Consider the following 12,320-nt stretch of genomic DNA (forward strand, 5'->3'; position numbering starts at 1 on the left):
CATGGTGCGTTTAAAGACGGCTCGGAAAAACACATCCCCACATGTTAACAACGAATTAAACAATTGCAACGGCTGGAAAAAGTGCGGGGGATATAGGGCATACATAAGGGAAGTGGGGGACATGTCCCACACATACCCCGGTTATGCCTTTACTTGGGGGTGCTACGGGGGTGCTATGACTTTTCCAGGGGGAGCTATAGCACCCCCTAGCGCCCCCCTGGCGCCGCCAGTGCCTTCAAGCGTGTTGAAGTTTCCAAGCATATTTTAATCTATTTTTTTTTCTGAAAATCATGTGAAATAATTACAAAAAACTATTAAGAAGATTTTAGGATTAAAGTCCTCATGCTAAAACTATATTAAAAAGATGAAAATATGTCTATGAATAAACATTGTTTGTAATTAAACTTGACAATTAAATAGCCACTGTTTAATCATTTAATCAACACCAAAATGTAGTACGCTGACTGACTTAAGGTGACGGCAGACTTTTTAATTTCATCCCATTTGACAATCTGACATTTATTTAAAACTTTGCAGCTATGGTAACATTTAAATGTTTGATTTTTCTCTTTGGCATGTCAAGAACAAAGTCAGTGAATGGGCTCGTTTCTTCCTGGCTGGAAGAAACAAGTCACATGTTAACACAGTGATCTAAAAGAGCCTACTTAAAACTCTGACTTTCAGCTCAACATATAAGACAGAAACCGTGCATCACAGTGTACATCGCCCCCCTTCTTCATTGTTATTGTTGCTTGGCACTCACAGTTCTGGTTAGTTTTGCCACACTTTGGTTTATTTTCAGACATTCTCTTGTAGATTTGCTGATGTGTTTGGACTTGTTATCCTCTTTCATGACCCAGTTTGGTCTCAGCTGTCTAAAGGATGTCGTTCCAGAAGTCTTGTAGTTTGCAAACCTAAGTCGTGTTTCTACGTTCTTATAGAAAAAAATGCCTTTCTCTAACCCCACTGTCATGAACTTTAACATTGAACTTGCTAACTGATGCCTGATATGTCAAACACTAGAACTGAAAGATGGTGGACTTTCTTATTCTAATAACTGTATTTCTAATATTGTAAGAAGTTGTTATATTAAAATGGGCAGCTCTATGTTTGTGCGTATGTAAGCAGGGACTTTGAAATGTAAAGGCGTGTAGAAGGAAGGAAAACAATGAAACGAGGCGCAGTAATAATAAACTGTATTTTATTAAACAAATTTTTCTGTCAGACTGGGGATTTGATGTCATCAACAGTGTTGTTCACATGTGGCGTTCTCCAGGGGTCTATTCTTGGTCCATTATTGTTTTCCTTTATATGCCCTCATTTGGTTCCATCCTTTATAAATGGATTAGCCTCTACTTATCTGTCGAGCCATTTAACTTTTCACGCTCCATCAAGATCACTGAGGTGAGCAGATGCTTTTAGATGTACCAAGGAGCAGATTTTGCTTTCACTGTGACTGAACTTGAACTTTGGAACAGTCTGCACTTCCACATTAGGACCTCCGACAGAGGACACCTTCAAAACCTAGTTAAACATTCTTTTTTTTTTCTTTGGCATTTAATTTTTTGAACATATATAGATATGTTTTGATGTTAGTTTTTGTTATTTTCCTTTTTTAAAAATCTCTTTGTAAAATGTTTGAATTTGTTCTTTCTCTTTTTTAACTTGTGCAACATTTTGGTCAATATTTCTTTTTTTTTTTTTTTTACCCTTAACTTGATTAAATAAATATGAAATTCCATTCTGCTTCCATGCTGATGGTTCACAAATCCCTTTGAAATGATGACTTTCACTCCTTCATTGCTGGCACCAAACCTTCTGGACCTCGTTGAACAAAAGAAAGCTGAAACGCTCATTATTGGACCTCCTGTCACTCACTGGTCCAACAGTAATGATTTTGGAGCTTACAATCTCACAAAACAAACTTTGCGGAGAAAGAAAAAAAATTGGAAGTCATATTTGACATCCTTTTATTTAACTGTGCTGAAAGCTAGTTTCCTCCAGCTGGGAGCCCTTAAAGCTTCACAAATTTTGAAAAAGTCAGTCTTGACTACTATAATAATCTTTATTTTAGTATCAACCAGACCCTGCAACTTGTTTCAAAACACTAGACACCTTCCAAACCTGCTTAAAACCCATTTGTATTCTTTGGTATTTGGTGTTTGAGTTTAAACAGAGAAACACAATTTTTCATCAGTTTTTCATAGATTTTTTTTTTTTTTTTTTTACTTGTAAAGCATTTTGGTCAACACCTATTGTTTGTAAATGTGCTCAAATATATTTTCTGGCTTGCCATAGGTATTATTTATTATATATGCTTTGTCTATGTTGATCAGGTGAAGAAGGGCTGAGACCCCAGGCACCAGTGAAACCACAGAGGAACAGAAAAGCAATGTCCTGTGATGCAGGTAAAAAACAAACAAAAAAAAAAAAACCTCACATGTTAGTACCTGAATGTGTTTAGGCAGAACAACCTTATTTCCAGGAAGGTTTTATCTAAATTTTCAATAAAAACAGAAACCAAAGGTTTGAAAACCCTTTGAGCTCAATGCTTTTCACATAAAAGTAGCAGAAAATAAAAACACATCGAATGTTTGAACAGGTTTTGTTTTTTGTTTTTTGTTTTTTTTATTGTCATTTTTGAAAAATAGGATCAGCTGACCCATTTTCAAAGAATCCAGAAACTCTGTCGGTCTAAATGCAGTGCAGTTTGAAAACATGAAGTTTTCTCTCTTTTTTTTTTTTTTTTTTTCTTGCATTACAGAAAGTCAGACAAGCTTTTTGGAAATGGGGTTGTGGAGAAATTTGCCATGGGAACATGTGTTTTGTTGATCTGTTTGTAAAGCGTCTTTATCTAACTGTCTTTTATCCTTCACCGAACTCAGGCACTGAAAGAGAAAGCCCTAATAATGTTGAGAAGCCCCCAAATCGCAAACCCCCTGTGAAAAAACCTAGACTACCACAAAACAGAAATAAGTCACTGGACGTGCCTGGTACATGTCTTTTTGTTTATATCTGTGTGTTTTTGTGTGTGTGTGACAGATTGCAAAGTGTGAGTCGACTGATAATAAGTGTCATTGAATTGATACCATTAAAAAAAAGATTGTAATTGATGCACTCAGCTGAACAGAAACTGAGTAATAATGTCAGCTTTTTTGTTTATGTTCCTTCTTGCAGACAGCTTCAACTCAACATCTGGACACAGCGAGGTGTTGTGATGGCTGAAAATCCCAGCTGTTAGTCCAGATTCGTCATGACAGCAGTGGAGAGTTTCCATCCGACGGGGAAAGCAAAGAGCGCAGAGCGGAAACCCGGGACTTCATGAGGCATCAGTCACCTTTTGTCTGTTAAAACATTCACTTTGCTCCGTCTCCACCACAACTGAGTTTCCCGTCTTTGTTTCTCCCTCACCTAAAATCCTGCTCAACGTTTTTTCTAAGCAGTATTTGCTATTATAGAAAATGATCATCGTTGTATGTGTGTCGCCGGACAGTGGGCTGAGTGCTCGAGCATTGTGGCGTAGCTAGGCAGAGGACAAAGTGTCTTTTTTAGAATGTGTTTTCTTAAATTTGCAATGCATTTGATCGCTTATACAGTCGATTGCCTTGATTGACACTTGAAAGTTAGTTGCTTCTTCTTGAAAAACAAAACAAACAAAAAAAAAAACCCTGATGATTTATATCTAGTTTTGCTTTCAGGAAAGGTAATATATTTTATAGAGAAAAAAATATTATGTATGAGCGCCGTCAGTGTATGAATTATAAAACAAATAAAAACTGTAATTTCATTTGGATGCATTTTTACTGTGTTGTTGTTTAGATAGCTGAACAAAAAAGGTCACAGTAGCAACATAATCTGACAATGTCTCAAAAGCTCTGAGATTTTATGAAGGACAACATACACCTTCAGTTCAATTTAAGTTAGTGTATTTATATTGCACCGTTTAGATTCAGTATAATTCAAAATGCCAATTAGTAAAACTTGGCAAAGGAAACCAGCAGATTGCAGTGAATTTTTAAAAGTCGACAGCATCGACTTTTCAGTTCGATTGCCTCGAATCTTCAGTTTCATGCAATCCTCATCCTGAGCGAGCACTGGGCGACAGTGGGGAGAAAAAAACTCCCTTTTAACAGAAAGAAACCTCCAGCAGAACCAGGCTCAGAATGGGCGGCCATCTGCCTCGACCGGCTGGGGTTTGAGAGGACAGGAAAGAGACTCGGACACAAAAGCTACAAATATCTGCTGAAGAAAACGGAGTTAGTGACAGGCATGGTATACATTGACATCAAAAGTTTAAGGATTTTCACATTGGAAGGGCACTCCTTCGCATGAGAAGGGATTCTGGATTCTAGCCCTGTCGCTGGGGTAAAACCCAGAGCCTTTTCCATAAAGGAGGGGCTCTTCACATAGGAAGAGGATCTGGCAAGCAAGTAGAACCCAAATAAAAGAAAAAAAGAGCTCCGCTGTGGCCACGTGAAAGGACCCTAAAACAAATACAAGGTGCTCAGTTGAGACCTATAGCAGCACGACTCATGACATGACTCCAGTTTACATCAAATATCAACATTTTTTAGCTTTATTTCCTGCAACCTATTTATTGCTTCACAAGAAAGTGTTTCTTTAGACAAAAATGTGCTAATTCTAGTTTTTATTGTGCAAATTCTTTGCTCAGTTTGCAGTGAAACCAATCTAAACATTGTGGATAGATTTGTAAGAACTCAAGAAGTGTCAACCTGTGAATAAGGCAATCGTTATGTTTTCACAATTTTTATTCACCAAACAGTCAAGGCATTATTAAACAAAACAGCGAATATGAGTGGCATGATGGTGATGGTACTTCAAAAATGAATAAATCAGAAATTCACTGTCATTTACATAAAGTAAACCTGGGTCTTTCAGCAACGGCTGTCGCCTCGAATTGTTATTTTGGTACAAAAGGTCCCCGCAGGTAACTTTTAAAAACAAGCTCAGACTAAAACCGAAGCCAAGAAAACATCAGCCGGTCTGTGAACCTACTGTAGTGGAACATTAGATTAGTGAACAACTAAACCAGCGCTGATTTGCAACAATCTGACTAACAGAAACCAGTCTGAAACAAGAAAAATCTTGTCTTGCAAGTCTATCTTATGACAAAAAAAAACTTTGCATTCAGCTACTTTATGCTGCCCCCAAGTGGAGACCAACTTGTTATTGCGGGAAACCAGTTAATTAATAACAGAATAGCTGTAATTGCTGGTAATTAGTGGAACTATCTGAACTCATGACAAGAGAACTCCCTGACGTGATCAAACAACCTCTGGGTTATACGCTATGCTTTAACGAGCACCCAACTGCCTCATTTGATTTCCACAATCACAGGTGGATGCTAAATTTACTGCTCAACTCCAGAAATGCCCTTTGTGGTTGGCATGGCAACGTCATGCAGTTGGTCCCGAGTAAAAGAATGTGAAACAGCAGGGGGCGACTGATCCCAACGGATGAAGCAATCACAGAAACGCACAAACCGAGGCAATCTCACAGGTTGTCATTAGCAACGGCGCCGTGACCTTCTTTTCTAAAGATGCTATTATGAGTCAGACGCAAGTTAGAAGGCAGCCAGGAAATGTTTTTGTTTTCTGAAACTGAGATAAAACTGGCTATTTTCTTTCCTCGCTGATTTTTAATGAGCAAACGGACACAGGGGAAATGCTAAATTGGTATTTCTGAAAACTGAGACCAACAGCTGTGTTTCTGAAATCTGTACTTAAGTGTGCACTCAGTATGAGCTATGAAGTAAATACGGCTATGTGCAAATATGTTTTTCAGCAATTTAACAATATTTTCTACCATAAATCCATTAGGATCATTAGGCTGCTTGGCAACACTGAGCCTACAGTCACTCAAACTGATCTAGTTTATCGCCAAGTCGCACCTAAACAAAGATTTCCCTTCCAGTCCCACATCCTCTCTGAGCTCAGGCACTCTGCTCTGCCTGACTATGAGCAACTCTCTCCTGAAGCAATTTAACATCTCAAACTTTGGTTTAAGGGCAGGTTAGGTGAATTGGCAGCCTGGGCAACAATGACTTCATAACAGCACCGTGATTTACAACAAAGGTTTGGCCTGAACTAGCTCAAATGTGATGTTCAGTCCTCACATTACTCCTTAGAATTCATGTATCCTAATATTCATGATCTATGAAGAAAGCGTTTAAGAAAAGGTGCCTATTGGAGACCAAAAAAAATCACAATCAATTTAATTTAGTTGGTTATTTTCACATTTCCAAATCACTATTTGTTGTCAAAACCACAACCTTCCAGTTCCTAACAACCCAAAACACAGAAAGGATCGAAGTTCAAGTTGTGCCCAGATTTTTCTGCGTCCTCACACCTGAACTCTGAAGTGACACACACGCACAGCAAGCGTCATGTTGCTGTTATCGAGGCCAAATCGCCCTGTGTTCTTTGCAGCTGGTGTGAGGACACATCACATCGCACGCAGGAGGCATCTGAAACACATCCTACTCTTTCTCATCATTCTCCTGCTTGTTACCAAGCAACATGATCGCATAAAGGCCGAGGGAAGAGCGGCGCAAGGAAAAAGAACGTGTGGGTAGACGAGGAAAAGAAGCATGAACATAAAAAAAAGGGGGGATGCAGGCAGTCCTGAGAAACGGGGATAATTGTGCTCACAACACCCCCCCATCCCCATTGCCACTTCTTCATTCAAATGTTCTGCACTTTCCTCTGAGTTAATGATCTAGCCTCTGGAAGCGATTTAAATAACTTCTACAAAGTGGCCTCTGCATATGCTATGCAGCATGTACCTAATTTACTACAACGAGGTTAACGTGGGCCTCCGTGCAGTCAGAGCTGTAGCTACGCAGCAAATGACTTATGAAAAACGGCCCATGATAAGACACAGGGTTATTTAATGCAATAATGACCGTGTCTACAAAAGGTCACAAGTGAGCTGCTGTGCAAGGTTGTCATGGGAACCGTTTCCCTAATAGGCGACAGCCACCCCAGCCTTTTAAGTCACCTTTTGGCCCAGATGCCTGTTTGTTAAAAGTAATACTTCAAACAGTATCACCACCAGATATACCATGTAATCACAGTTAGAAGATAGCATATTTGCACATAGCGATGAGATGAGAGATAAGTCTGTGATTTTACTTTAAAATATATTTTCCTGGATCATATTTGTAACATGAATTTATAAGAACTGTAGTTTGTAGTACACTGCCTTTGTCATCCCAGCTGTAACCCAGAAGGGGGCAGCACCCTGAAACGAGAATCTCCCTTGGCTGCGAACTGGTGACAAATTGCGGACCACTTTTGTAAAGGAGTTTCCACAGGATGAAATGTTTGCAGGAGGTCTTCAAATTTGTTTGCATAAGTTGCCAGACTTTGCGCTCGCGTCGCTGGAATTCACATTCAAAAGATTCGCGAGACAAAAGGCGTCTCGAACCCTTCCCGGTTTTGTTTCTGTGATTCTACAACTGTATTGTTTTGGTCAATATGAATTCAAGTTTTTTTTATGTATTTTTTTTTATTTTAATATATGTATGTTCAGTCTGCTTCCAAGAGAAAACTGACACAGTTTCTTGCAATTTTGTGTTTCAAAATTGTCCCAAACAGTGGCAGCTCAAGACACTATCCTGAGGTGCACAAATGTACTTAAGGGTGCAAAACTGTCCACCAACCTTATATGAATTTTGTTTATCCTGCTTTTTCCATACACAACTAGCACAATCATGCTAAACACATTTTTATGCACTGTCATAAATGGTTTAACATCAAGGAAATGGGTTTTTTTGTACACCAAATTACAGTTTTCTTTTTTTTTTTTTTTTTTTTTTTTTTTTTTTTTTTTTTTACTGTTTTACATTTGGTGTGGGAGGAAACCAAAGGACTTGGAGAAAACCCATGCAGAAATAACAGATAGACGACGCAGGGAAGTTTAATGTTAAATAAACATATTCAATGCTAGCATACAATTCTAATTTACGTTTAACTTTTTTTGTGGGAGGAAACCGGAGCACCCCGCGAAAACCCATGCATGATGAGAGTATGCAAACTGTACACAAGAAGATGAGAAGATGATGACAATCAATGATGTTAAAAATGAAGGTGAATCTGAATGGAAATATCTCAGACTTGTGGAACTTGCAGATGAAGGAAATATTGGCAAATGTTTTGTCAACATCAAGCCATCTGGTTTTTAGCAACTAGGACCAATTTAGAGTCACCGATTAGCCTGAGCTGCACGTTTTTGGTTGGTGGGAGGAAACCGGAGTACCCGGAGTAAACCCACGCATGCAAGGGGAGAACATGCAAACTCCACGCAGAAAGGCCTCAGCCGGGAATCCAACAGGGCCTTCTTGCTGCAAGGCAACAGTGCTAACCAAGTGTGCCACCGTGCAGCCCGTCTTACATGCAGTACAAATCATAGGTGAAAACGTGTCTACTCCCAAAACAGAGATGTCAGTGCGCTGAGGGTCTTATCTGGTACTGTATGTTTATACACCAGGCAGAGAGGAGGCTCGCCAGGGAGGAAATATGAAGCTTTAAGCAACTCCATAACCCCCCACCCACCTCCAACTTGCACTCGTCTCTCCCTGGTGGCCATCCCAACGTCCCCTCCCACAGAATTTTTTCAACTAAAGTGATTACATCTGTAGATGTTTTCACGCACAAGCTCCACGTCTATAATTTAATTCTTTTACTGTTTTCTGTCAGATTCACCTGCCAAACTTGTGCTTACCTCACCATACCACCCACCTCCACCGCCCTTCTCTCTGCTCTTTCCGTGGACTCAAAAACCGTAGAGACAGGTGTAATCAGGATGTCCCCCGGTTGCTGTTGACCTGTAGCGTGACAAAGTGGAAAGCGTCTTTTCTGTGGTTCTGAAGGCCGAGACAGATAGAAACATAAGGCGTGTTAGTTGGATGACAGACAAATGGAGGTTAGAAAAAAGATAAATTTACAATAGATGTGTCTAAAGGGATATTCCAGCCATTTTGAATTCAGGTCCTGTGGGAAGGTTGTGAAGAATAAATATCTTAGCAGTTGTGGATAGCTATATGAACAATCTCAGTATGTCCGTCTGACAGAACTGATGAACTAAGGACTAGTCTGAACGCAGCCAAAAACAAATTTCACAGCTATGAAGTCTCTGTGTTTGATCTGGGCCATTAGCTTGACCATCTTGTTAAAATTAAACTGTTTCTCCAAACCGAGGCTGTTCACAGAGCTGTCTACAACAGATAAGATATTGATTATTCATAACTTTCACGCAAAGCACCATTTTGAAATACCCCTTTAAATTAGGCTGAAGGAACTGAAAAAATGTGTTGGTTATCATATTTACAGGTAGCTTGTAGGTTTGTAGCTAGTCGTCGGCAATATCGTACAGAAAAGTTCCCAGAAGAGTCCCCTTGTCTTTCAAATTCTTCTTTCTCTACAAGGCACAAGCAGATACGTATTCAGCTGAATATATGGGCTTTTTTAATGTTTAAAAGGTACAAATAGTGTTGCGTAGAAAAAAAAGGTTTAACTATCAGAAGGTTTTGTCTTACATAGACGGAAAACTCCCTGGGATTGTGGACATCTGAGCCGCTGAAGATGTCATTTTGGATACGTGACTGATGATGGTTTTGTGGGACAGAGAGATGGATAAATGTCCCCCTGAACCTGCAAAGGGCCAGCATTTTACTGGGCGCATCTGTGAATTTCCCTGAAGAGGAAAAAAATTTTTTTTTAAAAAAAGAGTCAAAAGCAAAGTTCAGGTGGTGCGTCAAGAGAGAAATGAGGCCCGTCGTCCTCACAGTGCAGCCATAGTTCATACCTGGATAACAATGTTTGAGCAGGGCTGTGGTTGTTGCAACAAACATTTTCAAAAAGTAACACAATCTCTTCTTGTAAAATCCTCGCTCCTGCATATGAACACACACTCACACAAAAAGAATGTGAGTGAGGAATCTCCAAACTGAGAACTTAATAGTTTCAGTGCTGGTTTATGATTTGAATTGCTTACCCAGGCGACAAAATGTGGTTCATTATGTTCTTTGTCCATAGCAACTGCCTTAGGAGCGACTCCTTGTCTTCACATCTTGAGATTACGACCTGTAGATGAACGCAAGGTTAGTTTAGACTGCAGGTGGCTGTGTGTGCAAGAAGCAAAAATCGTACTGTGTCTGCTGTAGAGTGAAAAGGTTCGGAGGTCGTAATAGAAAGCAGGTATGTATATCCTGTAGGATGAGCAGAAGATGGCAGGATTAATGTCACTGCATTCATAAGACTGACATTCTGTAGAACCTACAGATGATGGGACTTACCAAAAAACAGGGAGAGGACAAGGATGGACCACCAAACCGTCTTTAACTTGAACCTCATTGGATTTTCACTGCTGTGGTCATTTCCTGAGGGGAACTCAGGTGGTTCTTCGTTGATCTTGTATCTCGTACAACTTTTGCGTCTCCCAAAGAGCCTAAGTGGGACAAAAATAAATGTGTTAAATAGGTATGTGGTCCAGCAGGTGACTGAGATGATCACAGACAGATTTGTTTCGCCTTACTTGACGTGAGTCTCTTTGTATGAAACAGTTGGTTCTCCGTTGGAGTTGTAGTACCCCATCGATATCAGTCGAAGGCTTCTTCGTGACATGGCTGTAAACTAAACGACCCAAGTGGTAAAGTGGTAAGTTATTTTGAAACAAAGCAAGTTTTAGAATAAAACCTTTGACCAGGTTTGAGTGATCGGTTAGCACTCAGTTTTAAAGCTATCTTTCAGCCACTACCAGAACTGAAACTTTAACTTTGTACATTTTAACTCGATAGCTGCAAAATTCACTGAGGTCTAGCCATTCATGCGTTGACTAAGGTCAATTAGTTGTGGCAGCCATCTTGAATTGGGCTGACTACAAAAGATAAGCGTTGTAGCTTTATGTACTTTCTGAAGGTTTTATTCAAATTCATCCAGTGGTTCATGAGATATTTTACTAATTGAGAAAAGGCATCATATTAGGTGATAAAAAAGCTGTAAATTAAAGAAAACAAAGAGGTTATAAAGGCAATTCTCAGTTTTTTTTAAGCTACATTTAAACAACTAACTTTCAGCTACTCTCTTTCGGCTAGTTTAGCTAACTTTTCACAACTTTATTTTTTCGCTACCCTTTTGCTACTTTTCGTTTGTAGCTAGCATTTTGCTCCTTTTAGCTGTTAGCTAATGTTCAGCTTCTTTCAGCTTTAACAACTCGGTTTCAGCTTCACTTCTACTTCTTGTAAGTTAAACAGAAACATCCCAAACACCGTCTATTGAGGCTTAAATAAATCTTTGTGCCAAACCCTGACTTATTTATGCTACATCAATGATTAGAAGAAAGAATTAAACAATCTGACCTCTGTAAAGAAATCGCTGCGCTGTGGATAAAAAGTGCTCCGGCCTGACCTGTTCAGAGGTGTGACTCTGATGTTTGTCTGGTGAGAATGATCTGATCAAAGCAAGTAAAGATTCAGTCTCTGTGACTACAGTTCCAGAAATCACCAGTGTCCTTGCGACAATCAAATATGGACTAACAAATCATATTAAGAGGAGATATTTCATTCAAATTTAGGTCAAAAATCATTTGAAACTGCATCAAATGTTAAATCAATAGTGATTTTGTATTAAACCAACAGGTTTTCTAATTAGAAAACACAAAACATGGCAAATGATAATAATAAAACAGTGTTTTATACATGAAAATAACAAGTTTAACAAAGTATTTGCTCATTAAACTTTTGCAAAGTGTTTCTTTTTCAGCACAGTAGTTAATATTTTCCAATAAATCTGTTTACACTTCATGTCTCAAATCTTGCTTGGCAGCTCCAGTGTTTTCATACTTCTTTTAAATCACCTCCCGCCATGAAAAGCGGACGATCATGTAATCAGCTAACACCTGTTTTGGTTGGCTGTAAACCAGATGTGTTGTTAGGTATTATTCCTGTGTTTTAATTATTTTTTTCTCATGTTTTATTGAAATTCAACTACTTGGTTTTGGTGACTTTATGTTTCAATATATTCTTGAAGATTCTCACACAAAAATATAGTGAGAGGCATGAAGATCAGAAAGCTGAGCTTCGTTCAGACAGAGATTATGTAGTTTTGAAGAAAGCTATCCTTTTTTTCATCTGTTTGCAGCAATCAGTGATTAATGAGAAGCATAGAGGAGAAATGTTCATATGATTTTCAACAGGCAAATAAGTGAAAATGAGTTTAGCTTAGAATTCAAGGTGAAGGATATTGTTGCATTATGTGGCACTTCAAAAACCCATAAAATCCATTAGCAAGGCTACTTCT

At 39.0% G+C, this 12,320-nt stretch overlaps 1 protein-coding gene across 2 annotated transcripts in view; it reads left to right on the forward strand.

Moving 5' to 3' along the window:
• LOC108243416 (capping protein, Arp2/3 and myosin-I linker protein 3) overlaps nucleotides 1–3,685 on the forward strand; it is a 45,460-nt gene extending 41,775 nt beyond the window's left edge. The window contains exons 38-40 of one of the 2 annotated variants that reach the window (XM_017428833.3): nucleotides 2,337–2,408; nucleotides 2,886–2,993; nucleotides 3,178–3,685. In XM_017428833.3, coding sequence (XP_017284322.1) covers nucleotides 2,337–2,408; nucleotides 2,886–2,993; nucleotides 3,178–3,218 — 221 coding nt within the window. In that variant the 3' untranslated portion in view covers nucleotides 3,219–3,685. The remainder of the gene's footprint in view (nucleotides 1–2,336; nucleotides 2,409–2,885; nucleotides 2,994–3,177) is intronic. The other variant, XM_017428834.3, reaches the window with a different exon arrangement.
• The last annotated feature ends 8,635 nt before the right edge of the window (nucleotides 3,686–12,320 follow it).

The sequence above is a fragment of the Kryptolebias marmoratus genome, linkage group LG24, assembly GCF_001649575.2.
Source record: "Kryptolebias marmoratus isolate JLee-2015 linkage group LG24, ASM164957v2, whole genome shotgun sequence".
NCBI classification, from domain to species: Eukaryota; Metazoa; Chordata; class Actinopteri; order Cyprinodontiformes; family Rivulidae; genus Kryptolebias; species Kryptolebias marmoratus.